The sequence below is a fragment of the Danaus plexippus genome, chromosome 2 (assembly GCF_018135715.1).
Source record: "Danaus plexippus chromosome 2, MEX_DaPlex, whole genome shotgun sequence".
NCBI lineage: Eukaryota > Metazoa > Arthropoda > Insecta > Lepidoptera > Nymphalidae > Danaus > Danaus plexippus.
The window spans coordinates 1821274-1844781 of record NC_083537.1 but is presented as its reverse complement, the minus strand read 5'-3'; the positions used below and the strand labels follow the sequence as shown (position 1 = coordinate 1844781).

General features: G+C 29.6%; 2 protein-coding genes across 9 annotated transcripts in view; one reads left to right on the top strand and one right to left on the bottom strand.

The window, feature by feature from the left end:
- Positions 1 to 23508, bottom strand: part of LOC116779542 (dual specificity calcium/calmodulin-dependent 3',5'-cyclic nucleotide phosphodiesterase 1) — a 113687-nt gene that overhangs the window by 44953 nt on the left and 45226 nt on the right. The window lies entirely within an intron of this gene.
- Positions 333 to 21720, top strand: LOC116779558 (uncharacterized). Its single transcript, XM_032673908.2, has 30 exons — positions 333 to 488; positions 756 to 819; positions 1165 to 1221; positions 1427 to 1453; positions 1522 to 1557; positions 2072 to 2092; positions 2315 to 2368; positions 5635 to 5670; positions 9859 to 10014; positions 10528 to 10707; positions 10985 to 11142; positions 12287 to 12412; positions 13027 to 13283; positions 13855 to 14053; positions 14274 to 14381; positions 15132 to 15282; positions 15780 to 15975; positions 16385 to 16522; positions 16615 to 16678; positions 17788 to 17840; positions 18348 to 18523; positions 18937 to 19116; positions 19385 to 19542; positions 19686 to 19811; positions 19897 to 20352; positions 20429 to 20536; positions 20610 to 20760; positions 21104 to 21299; positions 21389 to 21526; positions 21597 to 21720. Exons 1-30 carry the CDS (start codon positions 462 to 464, stop codon positions 21661 to 21663), a joined length of 3864 nt encoding a protein of 1287 aa, XP_032529799.2. The 5' UTR covers positions 333 to 461; the 3' UTR covers positions 21664 to 21720.

Genomic DNA, 23508 nt, shown 5'->3' with positions numbered 1-23508 from the left:
ATAAATGTCAAAAATACGAAAAAACATTTCAGTTGCGTAATCGAAGATGCAGATGAAATCAAGACATTTATATATTACTTAAATCCAATTCGATATCTTTACACATTTTCTTATTATTTAAATTGTACGTTAAAATGTATTTGATTAAATAATAATAGTTATAATAATGAGTTTATTTTGCACTATTAAAATAGTATAAAAGAAGAAAATAGAAGGGATTATTATATCGTAAATATTCAATTCAATTAAACAGTTATTTTATTAAATTAAGATGATTAATTGAAAAGTTATGTAATTCTAAACCGTTGATTAAATTCCCGCCGGATGATGTTACATAAAAATATTATATAATGCAATTGAACTGGTCGGGAAGCATTTCAATCGAATGCAATAAAAATGCACTTTTAAGGAGTCACAGTTGATTAGCGGAACAATCGTTGAGCTAGTTACTTTAATTGGAAATGTTACGAACATATATGTTTTTGTTAGTAAGTGTCTTTGTAACTATTTTATATAAAAATGTTTAACAGGCAAAATAAATAAAAAAATAAACGTAAGTTTATATATTGTTACTTAATATGAAAAAAGCATATATTGTTTTATACAACAGTTTTTTGTTATGTTATGTATAAGTAAGATGATCAAGTGACTAATATTAATATATTATACTATACTTAGTATACTGTACTTTTTGTTATGCAAATGTATGATCTCATACTTCCTTCATAATATGATTAATTCAATTTGTTTTTCAGACATTCATAACGTCGAAGTCTGAATCGTCTTCCAGTTCAAGTTCTAGTTCGGAACTTGCTAAAGGTTGAGTTGTTGTTCGTTCTTGAATTCAACAAAATTTGTTCTAAAATTTTATAAGTACCCTTGAGATATTTAACTATTTTTGTAGAATAAAATATTCAATAATAACGTTATAAGAGTATCTGTGGTTACAGAACATGGTTTACGTAAATAAAGTTAGCAGTTATACATGGGAAATATTTCCTAGTTTACTTCATTTTTTTAAGTTGTAAATTTCCAGACCCGGAGAAATATAAGTATTGATTATTTACATAAATACCAACCGGAAATTGAATCCGGGGACCACAGTCACAGAAAATACAACTACACTCGCTGCGTCAAACGTCTAATACATTTGGATTTTTCCAGCGTTTTCATTCTTAAATCCCATAAGTGGCTCCTCAGAGACGAGTGAGACGAACCAAGGTTAGTCAATATTTACTTCTACTAAAATTGAGCATATTAAGGATTCATAATTATTTTCATACAAGTAACTTCTTTCAATTATTCTTCTAGATACCCTGTTAACAAAATATCTCATTACAAATTATAAACCACACATATTTGTGAATTCTTGTCTTATACATATATGTTTCTTGACATTTTAGTTAATTTTTCTTTGTTATTACAGAATTAAATAATTATCATAAATGGATCTGTAAGTGTGTTTTGAATTTTTTCTCTACTCACAAAGCTACAAAACATAGTTTATTTTAATATTTCCAGTCAAACAGCAACAAAAAGAAGTAATTGATAAGTATAGTAAGTATAAGAAAATGATTGTTTACTAGCTATCATATATTATTTCTTAAACGGCATGCATTTGAGATTCAATCTATTCTGATATAAGAAGGTCCTTGTTTTGTAAACTTTGTTTAAAATATAATCGTTTAAAAATATTTTTTAATCTCTATTGTCTTATTCTTATTTAGCATTAAGAAGTATTTGTTAGTGATATATCGATGTATGTAATCGGAATCACGTTATGCATTCTGGTAAAAACGCTGAAGATTACGCGTGAATGATGGTCGAAATTTCAAAAAAACAACACATAGAAGATTAATTTCGATTCTGTTTTGTAGATATAATTTTAAACTAGGTTGTAAAATGAATCTTAACATATTTGTAGATGTTACAGATAAGTACAGAACCGACAAGTTACTTCCATATTTAATAATAATACCATATTTTTATTTTTAAATGAGTAAATAAGGTTACATAGAGGCTTAATCACATATTGAATTCTTATTTAATTAATATTGGAAAATGTTTTCAGAACAGGAACAAAGTAAAGAAGGTAATATAAAAATTTTATAAGTCTTTTAAGAAAAATGCGTTTCTATTCGAAAGTAATCCTGTTTTTCATTTAATTTTAAATATACGTCATTTTTTCCTTTTAATATTAATTATAATTCAACTTTAATTTATTCTTTAGTCTTATAGAGTTTTTAGTTTATGAATGCATTATAATACTAGAATTCCTTTTAAAATAAATTGATAAAAAAACAATTCTCTATAGAAAAAGACCAACTTCAATACTTCGAGGACATACTAAAGAAAGTAAAGGAGTATGGTAAGTACGATAAATGTCGATTTTATTTTCATATACAATAAATACATTACGCATTCACGTTGTACATTTGTTTTAGGAAATTCCGGTCGGAGAAACCTGATTATAATCATATAATAAAATAATATTTTTATACTTAGCTTTTCTTTTTACATTAAAATATTATTTTTTAATGCATATTTTCCTCAAATTATGGCTGTAGTTTATAATATTATAACAAGACTTCATAGTTTGGGATACAATAACTTAATTGCAGTACCGATAGGTTATGCAATATAATTTCGATATCTGAGATTCTCAAGTTGAATTCCTGTGAATTTGATATTATTTCCACTATATCTATTTAAATTTCAATAAAATTATAAATTTTACGTTTATTAAGTTTACGCTTATCCTTATTATCAATAGATTTATTACTTGCTTACCAACGTTTTAACATAAACAAAAAATTGTAACCATAAAAAAACCACATTTGTATAATTTGCGAGAGAAATAGGAATTTCAGTTATCTGTTTTCATGCATTACCTTAATTTTCTTTTATACCATTATATTAAACATTCTCTTTATTGCAGTTTTCACAAATATTCGGATTTTCTGCTGTCGTGATAATTTTATTAAAAGTTTTGCATAAATATGACATTGGCATAATGCCCAGGTGAATGGGCAATAACTTTTCTCTAAATCACTTAGGTTGTGTATAATCAGACACTTATAATAATATCCGGGAAACATCATCAGTTTTGTAGAGGACATTAAAGTTTTAGCATGTTTATCCTCTACCTTTATTACAATAGATTTGGTACAAGTCTTACATAAAGAAAACTAAATCGTAAATTATACTTTGAGACTGTAATAATGTCGAAACTGATTTGTCTAATCGTACCATGGAAACACCCTCTCCTGGTGTTTATTAATAACACGAAACAAAACACATTTGACAATCAACGTCGCTGGTGAAAAAAGATAGTTTAATTTTAAATATATATCTTATATAATAATAATGATAATAGTTTATTGTTTCAATATAACTTTGTTTACAAAGTTAGTGACCAGGGCATCGTTTTAAGCAGAAGCTGCTTGTGTGAGGAAACCACGATTTTCCATTAAATTTATCAATACTTTTGAAACACCTTATGAGCTACTTACATGTGACCGTTTTTAAATATTATAGCTTACATCAGTACTAATCAAACTTACATATTCGTTTCTTGTGATATTTACAAACATACTGATCTCAAAGTGAAGTTGGAAAGTATTACTAACTTTTTAACTACTATTATGTATTGCTATTATATGAAAGTTGTAAGAGTTGTGAGGGTGTGTATGTGTGTGAGTGTGTGTGTAAATTTGATGTCAAACAATTGAAAAGTTTCTCTGTCTCCTTATAATTTAATGGATGTAGAAATTTTGCTATCTCACGTATCTCTAAACATGTAATTTTAGTAATTTTTATTGAATTGTTCATTATGTTATGAAGCTGAACTGCTCGTTTGTCAAATTGTGTACCAAAACAGTATCTGCGAGAGATACAGTTTTGGTTTGGGTAACGTGAAGCACCAAATCAGTCCGTCTTTTTAGCAAGTTAATAGGGTCAATTGACATTGTTTTATGTAGTAATATAAATTTTTCGAACAGTTAGTAACTTAGAAAGGGTTTAAATGGTTTCAGTAGAAAATCTCTTCCTTTTAAAATACATACATTTTATCAATGCACGTTGAGCTCGGCCCAATTGAATCAGTTTGGTTTTACACGCGCCACCCCAAAAGTGATACAGTATGACAATATAGACTGAGCTAAAGCAACATAGATATCATAAAGGAGTTGATTATGACGAGCATTACAAGAAATCTTATTTAATATTATAGCATTCTTTAAAGACTCAGACTAAATTTGAACTAGCTTATTAAGTAAGATGTTTGGATTTTTGAGATTAACTAAGCCTTTTAAATTATGTTCGTGAACAAAATAAAGTACCAATTCCTAGTCAACCCTTGTCCCAGTTTTGATATTATCAAAATATTCATTCTCAATAACTTTTATTTTAAAGACAATTAAATATAAACTTATATATTATTAATATTTAATATAATAATTAAATTTTAAGCAAATTAATTTACTATTCAGATGTCTTCATATCGGGATCCTTATTGATATTTTTTTTTTACATTTTATAAAATTTTTGAATTCAGTTGAATTCAGTTGCCTTTAATAACAAATAAATACATTTATATAGTTTTTAATTGAAATGAAAAAGAAATTTTAGAATTTTTTAAAAGTATTTTTTTTTATATAATATTAAAAATATAATACGTATCACTACGTATAAGTGTAATAATAACTTGAAAAGACAAAATAAGTTTTTAATTACAAGATACGTTTCAAAAATAAGGGTACATTCTACTTACAAAAGGCTATTTCTCATTTTTCGCTTAACGAACGAGGAAGATATGTAAAATTGTCTGCGATATATTTTAACATAAAATAATTTTAAAGTATAAAGTACATTATTTAGGTGAGCTTATTTTTTTATATTAAAAATATCAACAATTGCATACTGACAAATAGTACAATAACTTTTGCATTGGATTTATTTCCAAAACAAACGGGTCATAGTTTTTACGAGCATTAACTGTAATGCTCGTAAAAAGTGAAGTACTGACTTCATTTGATACATTTTGTAATTTTTTTAATTAAAATAAGATATTATATGTAGCTATACATATTATAATTAGTTTAGTTATTCCTTTGCATATAATTATTTAATAAGTTTGCATGTTTTATCAGCAAAACCGAAGAGTCAAGTCAAATTTTCTCTGACGGTGATGTATCCGAGCCCCAATGTATTCTAGCTTGAAATCCATCGGATATTCGTATGTCCAATTTAAATCCTATTTAAATCACTTCGCGTGAAATCGGCATTAATATGAATACATACGATATAAGTTAAGTATTTAGCGAGTTATAAGAATCAGTAACAGGTTATCGGGTTATTAAATAATGCAGGAATTATAAATAAAAAAGGGGGAAATATGCTAGGATAATTGTCTAAATGGTTAAAATTATTTAATATTATATCTTTCTTTTTGCCTTTTGCCTTTTCTTTTCATTTACCACGAAGATATTAGTACAGATTTGAATGCACATCCTTGTATCAAATGCATGTGCAAGCGTGGGTTCAGTCCCATGTAACTTTTTTAATTGTCTTTTTTTTATAAAATGTTATCATTTATCAATTTGAAATATTTTTAACAAAAAGTTAACTTTTAAGGAAAAATGGAATACATTAAGGAAATTATGGAAAATTGTAAGTATTAATAATTTTATTTATGATTAAGAATTTGAAAAAGGTAAATAGAAGTGAGAAAAGATAAAAGTCCTCTCGGTGACTTGTCATGTAATGAATGGTGTTTCTGTTTTTATTGCAATAAATTTTTTTTGCGTCTTCTATTTGCAAGTTCAATACTTTTTTTGGACAATTAGATTCACACTTTTTCTACTAATTTTATTTACAATCTTGAATGTAACATACATTTTATTGTTATACCTTAAAATATGAGTACGTCCATCTATTTAAACCGTAAATAAAATATCATATCAATATAAGTATGTTTCTTCACGAAAAATATGTAAAACGAATTTAATAAAAATATTTTGTACATATTTTTGCCATTGCTTAGTTATCTAATTGTTATGCCTCAAACAGAATTCACAGTTCATGCTTCAACCAGTTTAAAATTATTTAAATTTACTTAACAAGATCGAACAATTGAAAATTTACTACGCCCTCAGAATCAACTATGGTTTATTTCAAAAACGTTTAGTCTGTCTTTTTTACACGATCCAAGTGTTAAAATGTTGGTAACTCTACGTCCGTGGGGCCAAGAATAAAAGAATTTCCACAACAAATGGAGGAATCTGGAACGGAAATATTTTCACTTTCCTGTCAGACTGTTATGAAGGTAATGTTTTATGCAATTTATATAAAAGGATCTTTGTAATAAGGACTAAAGAAACTATATGGAGGCATAGTACCTCATTATAGAAATTAATTTATGTTTGATGTAATTTAAAGATTTTCTGACCAATAAAAACATTATCATTTATAATTCAACCAATATAATTTGCATTAAAATTGTAGTTAAATGCAAGTATAGCAAAAAGTACACATATGTATTCTGTAAACATATTTATAATTATTTGTAATAAAAGGTATTTTTAAAACTGACAAATAGAATAAAAGTTAAAAGTGATATTTAAGGGAGTGGCTTTTTAGAGTTGAAAAGTTTATGTTGTTGCCGTCGGAAATGTTGATGCATACCGTGGCCTGGGGGCAATGTAAAAATTTTTATAATACGCCTATTGAATGGCATTAACAAAGAAATCAATAAAGATAATAAATTTTTCTCGATTGGGTACTTTTTGGCTACTAAAATATAGAACTGTTCAGAGCCCTGTGTAAGTGAGACAAAAAAACTTAATCAAATATTTAAGTAACGTTAAAAATTTTTGGATGAATATGAGTGGATAACTCTGGTTAAGTGTGAGCGTAAGAAGTAGCAAGTATATTTTATTTCACTATTGTTGAATTCCAGTAAAATCAATGAATTTTTATTTTATCTTACTTTCCTCACTTGCTGATAAAATTATCTGAAACGAAAGTTTACACCGGTTTTCTGTATTCCTCTGAAGTTTCTATTGCAACAATGTCACAAGGGGATTGTTGTTGTTTTATTTCATATCAAGGTTCTTCGAGATATAAATTATGAAAAATATAGGAAAAGGAAAAACGACAGAGTGTAAAGAAATACGGAAATCAGAAATGATATGAATTCAATTTTGAATTTGATCTTTAGAATAGAGAATTTCTTGGGTTTTGTTGGATGAAATAAACGTTCGAACCAATATTATCTCAACGAGTATATGAGATATTCGCAACATGAAGTGTCCAATAAAACATTCAATAAAGGCCATTCTCGCTTTCATCTTTGGCGGGCGCAATCGGATTACGTTAGCGATCCAATCTCGCCAATTTCCCACATTCAGACCCTTAATAAAACTTTGGCTTTGCTTTAAATTTAATTTTTTCCATTAGCGATGATGCTGAAGTCGTATCTATTTGATGAATTGAGAGCAAATCAAAGTTACGAATCTATAACTAGTAATATAGTATTACGATTTTATTTATTAATAAATGTGAATGGAGGTACGTTTCAGATTATTTCTAATTAAAAGCCCTGTATTTATAAAATATATTGTAATGTCGTTTTTTTTTGGCGTTACTGAAAATGGCAATAGCATACAAACACAATACAAAAACTGTCTATTATTATGTGTTATAATTTTTGTGAAAGATAATATATTAGAGCTGAAAAAAGTTATTTTTCCTGTACTTTTAAGTGAACATGCAAACAGTTTTAACTATTAAGAATGTTGTAAGATAAATTAAACTTCAAGTTTGCTAATAATGTCTCGCAAACGTTGAGGTAAGCTCGGCATCTAACATTCCTTAAGAATTAGGAGATGTTTTATAACTATTTTAATAACATATCCAATAGACCTGCTTTTTTATAACGTTCGTTAATATTAACATAAAGTATGTATATTTTAGTTCATAATAGTTCAATCGTATCGAAATCCTCTAAAAAAGTGAATTATGATTATAGAATATATATAAAATACTTATTGTCATAGTCCAAGTTTTCAAGACGACTTAACGATACTTTTAGAAATGGTCACGTATAACGGGGTTAAAATTTGAAGGAGTACATTTTACATAATTAATTAACAAGGGTCTGGCTTCAAGTGAGATTAAAGTTCGGAGACCCTTTTGTAGCGTATGGTCTCTGAAAATTATATTATGATAAGAGACATAATATTCTTGAAATACGAGTACTATAAATATTACAAAACATGGCATTTGACCAGTCTTTGTGAGGATTAAATCTGAACATTTTATTTTTGTGATTTCCAAAACGGTATTTTGTATCTAGTTGTTGTCACTGGGTTGAAACGATTTATCGCTGTATAAAATAATAAGTTTTGTTTTATTTTCAAAGAAAACCGCTGTATGCGATTACTGTAACTCAATTTAAAAAAGGTTTCCATACCTCTTTGTGTCTTCAATCTTTATCCGTCGTATTTGAAGATTAAGATAGACGACTACACTATTCTCAGTTTACAAATATAATTGACTTCCAGCGGGATGAAGCGGATAAAATATATTTCGATGCTTACCTGAAAAAGAAAAGAGTTTTTAATATCTTAATGTTTAATAAAATTATTTATTAAAATATAGCCCTACATAATATTCACTACCAAACCTGCTACGAAGAAATCCAATTTTGTAATCCAAAAAGAGTATTTATGAATATAAAAATGTATAAGAGAAAAATAATGATGACACGTCTAATACCTGAAGAGGCGCAAAATCATTCTATATTCCTATCAGTCAAGAGTTTTTTTCTATTCACAATTATGTTCTTCAATTAGGCTATGATGTAACCTATTGATGACATCAGTTGGTTTATAAAATCATCCTTGTTACAATGTCAGTTTCACAAACAAAAAAAAATGTTTTCAAATAACCGCTCACCAACCACATATAAAGACGCCTTTCTTCAGCTATGAGTTCACTTTCATAACATCCTTTAGTTATCCCCTTACATATTGCTATTTGATTATAAATCTAATGTGCACGTAATACTTTAAAAGTGAGTGTGAAATTGTACATATATTTATTTTATTCAAGTCTTAAAAATATATATGTACATTATCGTATTTTATCGTTTTTAATTATAATATAGAAAATTGTAATGTGAGTGACATTTGTATGTCAATGGCTGGAAGATAAAAAATGGATTGAGTACTAGTTTTTAGCTGAGTTTATTTCCTAACCATTACAGAGTTAATTCTGAACTCAGGTCGTACCAGATCTGCAATATATCGATTCAAGTTTAAAACTCACGTAAGTCCTAAAAAAATATAATAACGACTCCAGTGCGTGTACCAAAACTAAGTTTACCATCGTTGGAGAGTTTCACATAAACTACACTTTTCGACTTATTACTTTTACGTCCTCTTCTGCTAGGATTAGTACGTAGGTTCTAAACTTGAATTGATAGATTGCAGATCTGATTGAAAGGTATGACTAAATTTTATCAACAACTGTACAATTCAGCTCAATGCCAGAAAAACTAACATTCGTTTTCGGACAGTCAAAATCTAGTGTCACGAAAAATTCACGGAACATTTTAACATTTGCCTTTTTTAGGATCATGATATCGGAATTCTTTTAAATCTATCAGGAACTGTCAACTCAGTTGCCATAAGAAAAGAGCACACGTTATAATTGATTTATTGCGTTATATTGTTCTGATCTCACTCGCTAGGTTTTAGATGCCTTTTTTTTAAACATTTGTTATATGAGAAACTATATTGTCATCATCCAATAACCTCATATATATATGTGTGAAACTTTTATATTTCTTTTCAGTGCGCGAGATCATATTTTTGGTTATTTGTACGGTTATTGAGGGTAGATATGAAAATATAAACGTTAAACAGGACTGGTGGGAGACAGCTGTATTCTATCAGATATATCCGAGATCTTTCATGGATAGCGATGGAGATGGCATTGGTGATATTATTGGTAATAAAAATTTATTATTGTAAGATCTGCATTTATGATCAGATTTTAAAATTGAAAATATATCGATATATTTGACTCTTTTAATGTATCTGTTGTTAGACTACTGACAGATGATGAAATGGACTGCTTTCGAATGAAAAGCCAAGTGGGAAGTCTGAGTTTTAAGGGTATCTAGAAAAGCCTAAATAGTTGTTTTTCAGCGATGTATTATTATTAACTCTTAATTGAGGGATCGTAGGGAAAATTCCAGTAATAAAATACTATCTCAAATAATAAAGTAAATAGTAAAGTAGAAATAACAATTTCTTATTCATAAATTATGCAAGCGAACCCAAAACTTTATAGCAAAAACATCAAACACAGCTATATTTGTTTTGTTAATTAATCCCTATTAAATATTCAAACCGTTATCCAGTTTTCAACAATAAAGTGAATGAACGAAATACGAATACAAAATACGGATCTCAGTAATCTCTTAAATTATTTGAATACTTTTAATTTGATTACTGTTAGGCATCACGTCAAGGCTGGAATACTTAAAAGATCTTGGAGTGGACGCAACTTGGATATCACCGATCTACAAGTCGCCTATGAATGACTTCGGATACGATGTCTCCGATTATTACAGTATACAACCGGAATTCGGCACTATGGAAGACTTCGAACAACTTCTTAAAAAGGCCAAAGAATTGAGTAAGTTTTAATGCAAAAGGTTTTCATGATAAATGACCGAACTTTGAGACTTTGTTAAGAGCAACATCATCGCTTCCCTGTCTATAGAACATTTTAGATTCGTTACCATAATTAATTATTGAAGCAACCTAAATTGTTCCATATAAATATTTCGTTCATATAAATTGCGTTACATTTTGAACCAATGAAGTTATTAACGACGTTTTAGCAATTTCATCTCAAATATTATTGTAGTATCTTTGAGTAAAAAACTTTGACTAATAAACATTCGTTTCAGATATAAAGGTCGTGTTGGAATTCGTACCCAATCACACTAGCAATGAGAGCGAGTGGTTCACAAAATCCTCACATCGAGACGAGTACTACAATGATTGGTACATCTGGGAAAACGGACATCTGGACGCCAATGGACAGAGACGACCACCAAATAATTGGGTGAGTGTCATTTATGTTACTAAGGAAACGATGGATCGAATTAGTCGTAGATTAAAGAGAATAAATCTCCGAAAATCTATTTCGAGACCTTTCAAGAAATGTCATTTATGTTTGGAAATACGAGAGCGTTTATAAATATGCTTGATTTTAAATATTTTAAATATTCTACTTGATTTGAAAATAAAGAAACGGAATATTAAATTATATAATGTGAATAAAAGATAATAGATTCTCTTTAAATCCATAATTCAGGCGTAAGGATAATTCAAAATATATATTATTTTGCCTCTTCAATTAATATTTTTATATTTAATGTAAGAAATAGAAGAGTATTTTTCTGATATTTATTGTGACTTTGAAGAGGTGAAGTTATTTTATTTTTATACATTTCTTTATTTTGTATGTATACAAATTTTGATAATTCTGTTTCGTATGAACAGTAATCGTGAATGTGCTATTGTTAAGGTATATATATATAAATAAAATATAAATAGAAATTTAATACAAATATGTCATTTTCTCATAACGACATCACAAATAATATTATTGTAACAAACATAGTTATTCTGTACTTCGGAACAGATGTATGAATTCTATAAAGTGTGCCTTCATTTGGAAATGTAGTCGGACTTTATTATTATAATAACTCGAAGAATTCCGAGTGCTTCATAAATGAAGCAACGAAGTTAACGTAGCTTCTGTTACAATAAGTTTCGATTAAATATTTATAAGTTTTGATTATAAAAGCATTGAATAATATTACGTATGAATTTACTTGTGATTTATGTTGTGGTGAAGGCTTTTCATAATTAAGGTGTACGAATAAGTGAATTAGCAGCTCCATTGATGGCAACCGCACCTGCGATACGTTCATTACTGGCGATGAGGAAACGGAGATGGTGTTCGTTAATAAGGAAGAACATCGTGACCTACATCGCAATATGCTCACAATATATTAAGGAATCTTATTACGCACTTTTTGAGTAGCTTTTAAAATACATTATTGACATATTTAGGTTTTTTTTTTTGTTATATAATAGTGGATCGCCGTTCGCCCAAAAGATTAGCATGATATGAATGATGAAAAAATATTTTCAGTTTTAATGTAGTTCTAATTAAAATATGATTTAATAATCTATTTCAGATAAGTGTTTTTAGGAAAAGCGCCTGGCACTATTCGCCAAGCCGAGATCAGTACTACTTGCATCAATTCGGCTCTGCTCAGCCGGATTTAAACATCAGGAACCCTGTCGTTGTCGAAGAACTAAAAGTGAGAATCCATTGACATTTACATTGAAATGCTTTTTGAAGTATTTAAATGATTTTTAAACCTCAGTTTCACTTGCATATATGTACATTTCACGAATAAGGTGCTAAGTCAGAAAAAATATAATTTTGTATTAATTTCTTAGACTTAGACTTTAAACAATCTAGTTAAAGAAAAGGAAAAAGATGGAAGAAGTTATGACTAAAGCTAGAATTAAAATTAAATTTCTATTATCAAAATAATTTAAAAGGGTACGTAGTATTATTGGTTTTTAGAAAATGTGGTTGATTTTAAAAGATTTATTTTCTTGTACACAAAATACGTTGTTCAATTCTTTAGAGGCTTCAAAACTGTATTTGAAGTAACAAAAACGTTTAACGTAAAGTAAAATCAGCGGTTAGTATAAATAATGGTTTTTAAAAACAATAGTTTATTTTAAAGCAGAAAATTTAAAACGGTAGCACGATAGTAATATGTTTTTCTTCAAAGAGATATGATTATTCAACAATTAGTTGAATGACCTCGATGTATTGGTAAGGATAATTGTCTTTGTGTAGTAATTTGTAACAGTGTAATATTATGTCCGTAAAAAAACTATAACAGTTCGATGGTTCCAGAATATAATAAAGTATTGGCTTGAAAAAGGAGTTGCGGGTATGAGGATAAATGCAGCAAACCACTTGGTTGAAACGGATAAGGATATATTTGGCGGTAGATACCCCGACGAGCCAAAGACAGGAACACCTGGCGTGATGAACGAGGATTATGAATACTTAAACCATGTTTATACAAAGGATCAAGAGGAAACATACGATCTCTTATCGCAATTCCGAGATGTATTTGACGCTATTACATTACGTGACAATTTGACCAGGTTAGTCTTATCAACTTTTTTGTTTGTCTAATGTTCAAAAATTTAAAAATGTAAAGTTTTAAAGTTCACTTGACTTGTTCGTATATATGGTTTTCAATTTTAGATTTGATCAGTAGTATAGAACTAATTGTACTTGTGTATAGATTCTCATTGTGTGATCTATTATACGATTCAAGATAATGTCTTCGCTATGTCCAAGAATAAAAGAATATCCTCCAAAACTTGATTGAGTGGGCTTCAATTTATCGCGCTCTAAGCAGACATCGTAAAATTTGATAGCGCATAACATTTTGTTATTCGCACTTAAGCGGATATTATTATTATCACGTTGTATTCTGATGGGTTATTCATATAACGTATGACAGAAAATTAATGTATAGAGAGCCGAAACGATTTATTATAAATCACGTCATATCACAGATGTATGATAAAATCTTTTATACACCATGAACTTGACAGAATTCATGACATAGTAAAAGAAACGTTTTACGAATACTACACATTTATTTTACCAATATTGGTCCCTTAATGTATGATCGATATTTTTGACATTACTATATTTCTATTGCAGAATTATGATGACTGACGCTTACACGAGTATTAAGAATGCTGTCAGGTACTACGGCGAAGGCATTCATTCCGGAGCCCACATCCCCATGAATTACGCTCTCATCCAAGATTTGAATAAGGAATCTGATGCACGAGATATGAAATATGCGGTCGATCGATGGCTGACCTACAAACCACTTCGAAAGCCGGCTAATTGGGTGGTATGTTAAATTATTACCCTAATGGTTAGGATTGAATTCTTGCTTCGATTGTACAACAACAAAAAAATATTTTTTTAGACCGTGCATTCGCAGTCACATGATTATATGACTATATGTTGAAATAAGTGCTCTATTAAAATTTCTTTATATACCAAAATTAATTATAAATTGATAAATTGCTGGGATATTTTATTATTGTGTTAATATCATTTCGTTACAGACAGGCACTCATGATAAAAGCCGCGTGGCATCTCGCTTTAGACCCGAGCTGGTTGATGCCTTTAATATGCTAGTTTTGCTTCTACCCGGGATTGCAATTACTTATATGGTAAGAATATACTTCTATTCCAATTTCCATGTACTATTTCTTTTGTTTTGTATACATTGAGGAATATAATATCGTACCTTAAAATATTTTAAAATTGTATATGGTTCCGTAAATAACTGAAAAATTGTATAATGCTAGCTAAATTCATCGACGCGAAAAATTATATAATGGATTTGAACGGTAAGGTTTTACAAAAATCTCAGGAGACCCGATCTCGCTTGCTTCATTTGAATTTCAACACATAAATAATTTATGACTTTAGCAACCAGAATGCTTTACACGCTTTGGAAGTTTTTTGGCATTTAATAATTTTGCGCACAAATTTTTTAGTCTCTCCTTCCTGCCAATGGAAATTTGTCGCGATATTACCAAGTATTTCATAAAGACTATTTATCGTTATTAACACCATAGGTGGGCTTTTTCAATTTACGTTTCACTCTATATAAGTTATTTATGTGTAATTATTAATAATAATCTGGGACCAATAAAGCAAGTGAATGCGTTGAAATAATGAGATCTACGATTTTCGCTAGTATTCATTAAAATGAAACTAGTATTATTCGGATTAACTACGCGGATTTTATTATTTAAAAACTACATAATTCCGACGTTTCGGTTACTTTGCAGCAACAGGGATCAAAATTTTAGTTTTGTTTAAATGAATACACGCGGAAATCTTCGATACTATTATTAACTATGATATTGAAGTTGATAAGATAATTTAATTATATCTGTGATTTCATAACTAAGGGCGAAGAAATTGGTATGGTAAATGGATTTGTGAAGTGGACTGAGACAAAAGACCCCATCGCATGTAACACTGATGATCCCATCAACTTCGTTGACGTCTCCAGGGATCCCGTCAGGACTCCCTTTCAATGGAGCAATGGAAAGAATGCAGGTGTGCTTTTAACTTGTGGAATATGCCTTATCTAAAATAAAATAATCAAGATTTTTCACTGTAAACATTACATCTGTGATGTAATTAAATACTTTTAGTTTTTGTGGCTTTGGAGCACTTTAGTTCTTTCAGCACTGTTGATAGTTTAATTAAATTTTATACCGAGAATTCCAATAATATAAAATAATGTATGCAAAGAAGCTAGAAAAAGTTATGAAGAAAGTAATGTTTATAAATATTATATTAGAAGATTCAAAATAATAATAAAAAAACATTTTTGCAACTGCAGCTCTCAAATGTCCGTAGTCATATGCCTTAATAGTCATATAATACTCAATTTCAACTCAACGAAATCATACCCATTATATATAATCTGGCGTACCAGAGACCATAAAAAACAAGATATGGAAATAATTTCACCTTTAACACAAAATAATTTCAAAGCATTTTCTAAGTTCATGCTAATATATTCAAATGATGTTCCATTTAATGAAAAGGATTTTCTGACGCGGAGAGAACGTGGTTGCCGCTAGCGGAGGGCTATGAGAATATTAACGTGGCTAATCAGCGTTCAGCAGATCGTTCTCACTTCCAAGTATATCGAACCCTGACTAGCCTACGTCTTCGTCCGGCGTTCAGACTTGGCCGCTACGAGTCATTAGCATTGAGTCACGATGTCTTCGCTTTTAAGAGGTATCCTAAACATTTCAGTCTTATTTTTTATAAAAATTGTTGAATATTAAAAGACATATTTTAGTTTGAAACAAAATTATAGAATATGTAAATGGAAACTATGTTATTAATAGGAACATCCTATATTGATTATCAAAATAGGTTTACTGTTTTTATTTGTTATTATATAAACTCATAGTAAGGCTATATCTACTTCTAAAGTTGCTTACCGATCTGATAGTGAATTTTTTTATGTAAAAATATTCCTGTAGAAGTCACCGTCTTATATTTTCGCTGGTTAGATTATCTATTAAAAATACGCTAATAGTTTTTTAATTTTACCAGACCGATATTTTCCTAAAATCTATTGATTCTGCTATAAATTTGTATATGATGTTTGAGGTAGCCAATGACGTCTTTGTTTTTATAGGTGGTACAACGATGACGCTTACATTGTTATCATGAATGTCGGTAGGACGTATCAAATTGTTAATTTAACAGCGTTTGATTTGATCTTTGGAAATTTGGAGGTAGAAGTCAGCAGTGTTCTTTCTTCCAGAACTTACAGGTATAGAAACATAAATTTGTTACACGAGTGTCCTTCAATATAGAAAAGCGTCTTAATTATAAGTATTTTATTCATTTCTCATGTCTTTTCAGTGATATAGTTCAAGCAAATTACTTGGATTTGGCCGCAGACGAAGCTTTGGTTTTAAGAATGCAGGTGTGAAGTATTTTAACAATACAATAACGTCCGATAAATAATATTTGTATAATAAAGTGTTATTAAAACGAAATATGTTTTTTTTTTATTTTAAATTTATTGTTACATAAAATTTAATCTATAAAATTAAAAACTTGAATAATATAATGAAATACTTAAATAGTTTTCAAAATTAAAGTTCACAACTTATGCAAACGCTTTTGATGAATAAACCCACGGGTAAGCCTTCCTTTGATAGACTGTGTGATTTATATCAAAGTTTACTAGCACTCTGTTAGTTTACTGAAATTTAATGTGAAGCGTTGTTTACGCTTTTAAGATAGCAAATTTATTTTACCAGCGGAAAAAGAAAATATACTCCTGATGAAACTTTTCATCTCGTCTGCCGTGACCCTGCTGCAAAGTAACCGAAACGTCGGAAGTGTGTAGTTAAAATAATAAAAAAAAGCGTAGTAAATCCGAAAATATTCGTTTTATTTAAATTTATACTCGCTAAAGTCTTAGATATCATAATGTATTGTCCTGTACATGTTTGAAATCCTACAAACAGCTTTACCAAAGTATAATAAATAGCACAGAATGAAGGTTTTATCATTTTATTAAAAAAAAATCTGTTATCAATTTTATAAAAGAGAATGTGATTTCTTTATTAATATGAATATTGAAAAATGTTTAACAACTTTATTGAATTGTAAATTAAAAAGCGTAATACAATGAAGAAACTAAATCAGTGCCTTTCTCACTATAGCAGCGTTTAATTATTTCTACTTATTAGGACGGTATACCACCTCGGCGTATCTATTGAAGGATCTTTGACCGCATTGGAGATGACGAACAGAAATTTAATTAAAATCAAAAACGCAGCTGTTATTGCAGAGAAGCTGAATTAATTTATTTTAAGTATACATTTACTTTGAAGGCAAAAGATTACTATTGATAATGTACTTGATTGTTAGTTAGATTTTTTTATTATATTTGCTGTACCTGAACTTGTATATTTAAAATGTACCTATATTTTTAATTTATGTATTTGTTTTTTTTTTAAACGATAAGCATATCGTTGATATGTTATAAGTGAATAGGTCTCAAAAGAATTGATACGTTTGTAGGTCTCATCTCTTGATAAGAGCAGAAATATTCCATGGAAGAACTCTCCAGCAAGGTCTTATCTGCTTTTTATCCGATTTGTTATCACTTATAGTGACACTTATTTAGGTAACTTTTTTAGGTAAATAAATAAATTAGTCTTATGATAAAAGAAATTATTAAATAAAAAAAAATTGCTCACTCAACCAATCTATTCTAATGATTCCTAAACAGGAGCCTATCTTAAATTATTTCATTTCGGAATCAGTTCTATAGTAAAACAATTAAATTTTTAACTATCGAGATTCCAAATTTCATCCAATGTTTGGCAAAATAAATATATATACATCTATAAAGTCATCCTTTTAAAAATATTTGTAAAAATACTCTTTAAAAAAGACAGTCATTATTATGTATCAAAGAATTGAATACTCTGTCTACAAACCACATTGTTTTCTCACTACAGATTATTGATACAATACACTAAGTGATATTGGCGTAACATTATCGGGGGTCTCGATAAGATCACTTTAAATCAAAACGGGTATAAAATGAAGTGCTCTGTTCTTAAATATTGATTGAGATTTGTCACCATGAGGACGATAATTTTATTGTCATCGTTAGCAATACTGTGCAGTGGAAATATTATAAAGCAGGAAAATGAAAGAGAATTAGAGTGGTGGGAAACGAGCATCATCTACCAGATATATCCGAGGTCGTTCGCTGACAGTGATGGTGATGGGGTTGGGGATTTACCTGGTAAGGATGGAATTCTTACAAAAATTGGAGTGTGGACTAACGGTATTCTGGAAAGAAATACCAATTCTTAAAAAGTATCCTAGGTTTCAATCCAATGCCAACTTATAAAAACTTGCCTAGTAAAAGTGATACGACCAAACAAATCAAAGCATGTATAAAAAAAAATATTACGAATAGTTTACGTATAGATAATATGATTATATTTTCAAATGATGAAAGTAACATTTTACTGAAATAATTTATATTAAGCTAGACTTGACAAGACAAAAGCTACTCAAAATTTTAGACTCACAGTATAGTTGCATTTTTAAATTAATTTTTTTATGAAATATACAGTTTTCGCTGACAAAGCATTTTTATAAAATATATAGCTTTGAGCGGATTGTCAGTATCATTACTTTTGTTTCTTTTAGGGATAACATCGAAATTGCAGTATATCAAAGAGCTCGGCGTCGGTGCCATCTGGTTGTCACCAATTTTCCAATCACCAATGTACGATTTCGGTTATGATATCGCTGACTTTTATGCTATCCATGACGAGTTTGGTGATATGGAAGACTTTGAAGAATTATTGAAAAGAGCCGATGAACTCGGTAAGTATAAATGTAATAGAAATAATGGCAAAATAACCGGTTTTTGTTTTTGTTGCTGATATAAATATAGTTTAAACAGATAAGTTGAAAATGTAATTTTATAAAAATACAAACCACGTCATTATTAAAAGTATTTTAAAAATTATACAAATTGTAGTTATGGAAATTAAACTGTGTAAATTTAAAAACTTCGAACCTTTCATTCCTATTAAGGTCTTTGCGATTATCTTTTCCTCATTTATGTATTTAACACTTTTTCATCCGACAGATATTAAGATCGTATTAGATTTAGTACCAAACCACACATCAAATGAGAGTATGTGGTTTCAAGAAGCATTAAATGGAAATGAGAAATATTATAATTATTTTGTTTGGGAAGACGGTGTTATAGATGAAAATGGAAATAGGCAACCGCCGAATAATTGGGTAAGTATCTTTTAACTCAAAATTAATAGTGACATATAATGTATCAGGCAATACGGGTTATATAATATTAGCTCTCCTTTATTAATTATAAGCGTGCAAGTTTCAAGAATGCTTGTATTTTACCAAACTTCTCAAAATTTTAGCGAAGTCACTTTCGAGGAAGCGCCTGGGAATATAGGGAAGAAGTTGGGAAGTACTATTTACATCAATTCGTCGTAGGACAGCCTGATTTGAACTATCGCAATCCAGATGTTATTAATGAAATGAAGGTAAGTTCACAGAAGACCAAGTAAAAAAAAATCTTTTCGTATTTGTTTCAGTTTTTGCAAAATTCACTTTATTTATAAATTTTAGGACATCATTCGATTTTGGCTAGGAAAGGGAGTGGCCGGTTTTAGGGTTGACGCTGTGAATTGCTTGTTTGAAGTGGATAAAGAACTTTTTGGCGGAAAATATCCAGACGAGCCATTGTCAGGAAGATTGGACGTCGACCCTAATTCTCATGACTATTTAAGTCACATTTATACAAAAGACCAAAATGAGACTTATTATATGGTCTACGAATGGAGAGACGTTTTCGACGAATTCAAAGAAAAAGATGGATTACAAAGAGTCATGATGACCGAAGTTTATGCTTCTATCCAGGATGTTGTTAGGTATTTTGGCGAAGGTGATAAAAAAGGCGCCCAAATGCCTTTCAATTTTGACTTAATTACTGATGTCGACGCCTCATCCTCTGCGGCTGATATTAAAAGAGCTGTCGATAAATTTTTAACATACATGCCAGTTGACCAGAGTGCCAATTGGGTGGTAAGTTTCAAACCTTTTTATATGCATCTATATATATTTTACTACTGCAAAGTTGAAGAAATCTTATCTTTTATAGGTAGGTAACCATGACCAGAGCAGGATGGCAACTCGATATGGGTCGTCTTTAGTCGATGGTATAAATATGATTGTGCTTCTACTGCCGGGTGTCGGTGTAACATATATGGTACGAATCCTTTTTTTTTATTTTTATAATGATTACAATATTATTTTGAGATATTTTTTTATTCTTCTGTTAGGGCGAAGAAATTGGTATGGTAGATGGTTTTGTTAGCTGGGAAGATACAGTAGATCCATCAGGATGTAATACAAACGATCCAATCAATTACGTCTCAGTTTCGAGAGATCCTGAACGCACCCCATTCCAATGGAATTCAGAAAAAAATGCAGGTAATTTCAGGAAAAAGTTCTTAAATTCTATAAGCTCATAATAGTAGTTTTCCACTAAAGTCATATGAATAGAATAAGGAAAATTGAATATGTGAACTTGACCCAACTTAACTGTAATGGATCTTTGAAACAAAAGTTTCTATCTTATGAGCCATATGGACGGGATGTGATAACTTTTCATCTTTTTTTTTTATTTGGTATGTAGTATCCAAAGTAGAGTACCGTGAAGGTTAAAGGTTGTCTAATAAATATTTTTTGATTCTTGTACTATAGTTATTAATTGAATGTTTTGGACAAGTTATGTTTTTGTTTTAGTCATATCTCTTAACTGATTCTTTCATAGGATTCTCGGTCGCCGATAATACATGGCTTCCAGTGGCTGAAGGTTACCAAACATTGAATGTAGAGGCACAGAAAGAGGCTGAAAGGTCTCATTTAAAAGTTTACCAGGCATTGGCTAAACTACGTCAGCAAAAGGAATTCAGATATGGCAGATATGATTCCTTGGCAATTAATAAGGATATTTTTGTTTTCCGTCGGTTAGTCATATTATTAGTTTACAACTTCATAAGATATTTGATATTTAAAGGAAATTATTTTTTATTTACAAGATAATATTGTCTTTTAGATGGTATAACGGAGAAACTTACTTGGTTTTGGTAAATATGAGAGATATTAAATACGAAATTGACCTCGGATATTTTGAAAATGTAAGTGGTGAGGCCAGCGTTGTCGTTAGAAGCATTCATTCTCCCAAAAACGAAGGGTATGTTATATAATTTTGAGATGTTATATATATATGTGTATATATTTATTTAGCAATGATTTATTTTTAGGGATATTTTCAATATATCGGCGCTACCAATGGCGGGCTACGAAGGATTGGTTTTAAAATTACTCTAAATATGTAAATATTAGTTATAATAAATTTTATTAAAAAAAAAAATAGTTTATGTTTAAAATCCTAAAGTAGAATGTGAACACCAGTGAATACATTATTTTTGAACTTATTATGAGTACAACACTATCCAACAATATCCAATAATGTGTGTGCTGCGACGGGGTATCCAAAAAAATCAAATTAATATTACGTTATTTATACATTGTGTTTTAAATCATAAATGAAGAGAAGGAGTTTTGTTTTTTACAACAAAATAATAATTGTATTTTTATTTCTCATCGAAAAAATATAAAGCTCCTCTTTTAAATAAATTTATTATACTTACGCATTTATGAAGTTTTGAAATTTTCTTTATTTGCAAGAATTAACTCCTGGAGACCGCTATATTTTAAATTGTGTACCACGTGACTGTCGTATTATAGTAGCGAAAGTAATGACGAGAAAATTGGATATATTAAAGTCATTTTATTCGACCAACATATAAAACACCCAGATTACTAAATGACTTTAGTTTTATATGAATTTCAGATCGATTCCAAATATTTTTCTTAATAGTTGGACAGTTATAAAAATAAATCAGTAAATGATTAATATAAAAGTAAATCGGAAAATGAGCAATATTAACTCGCCGCTTGTAAATGTAACAATGAAAATTCTGTAGTGTTTCGGAAGACCTGAAATTGAACATGAGAAGTTTGTCTCAGTAGCTCGTTACATCCTTCGAATATAATATAGCTTTCAAACTTTCGTCACTAAATACAATTCACAAAAATTCTTGCAGGACAACAATTAGCTGTTTCATAGAAATTGAAAAAATAAGCTAACCTTCATTAAACCTTTTATTTTTTATTATTTAGTTTTCATATTGTTTTAACTTCTATATTTTTGAAGAAGTGAAGTTACTTGTAAGTAAAAATCGACTCTATCAATTCTTGCCCTGTTCATCCCCTTACATTTTGGGCCGAGAATATATGGAATAGACAATAGGTCTGAATATTAGCCGTGTGATTCGAGCTAAGTACGAATTAGAAAGTGAAAGTGGTGGTATAAATCAGCAGATTTGGATGAGATGCGATATTTCTTTGTATTTTAACTTTATCAGTAGCTTTGCTTTTTAATCAGAGATTCGTTAAAATACAAGTCCCTAAAATTGATGTCATACGACAGGCTACGGAATATATTCCTTTCACCGACAAACTCCTTGGTGCAAATATTGCCCATGGCTCAAAGCTTACTGTGGTCTAGCGGAAATCACAAGCATCCGGCGAATTTATCATAGATGCTTGAAACCGCAAAACTCTCTACTCAACCCTTTTGCAGTACAGCTTTCTGGTCTTTTGAAAAACGGTCTAACCGAAGTCCTATAAGTCCTCATAAGCCTGGTGGGATAATATCTTATACGGCAAAGGATAATCGATTCTTTTTTCGCCCAATGTTTATGTCTTGACAAAAGCAATCGCACACCACCTCGATAGCCTGACTGTGGTTCCTTAATGACAGATTATTAATGCACAGGTACTAAGAAGATTGTTTCGTCTTGACCTGAACAATGCTAGTGGCCCGAATAGTATTCCAACCATAATGCTAAAAACACGTGGATGCCAAATTGCGCCCTGATTTGATATACGTACAAATAGTTTTAGTATCCCTTCAAATTTAAGTAATGAAGACATCTTAGGGAGGTGTATTATAATTCCTTAATAAAATTCAAATTTTAACAAAATAAGCCAATATACAAGTAATAAATTTTAATTAATTGTTGTTTATTTATCTCAACCTTACCTTTTCGATAGAATGCATTTTCGAGATATAAATCAACAATTACGCTCTTTTGTTTATTCAAATGA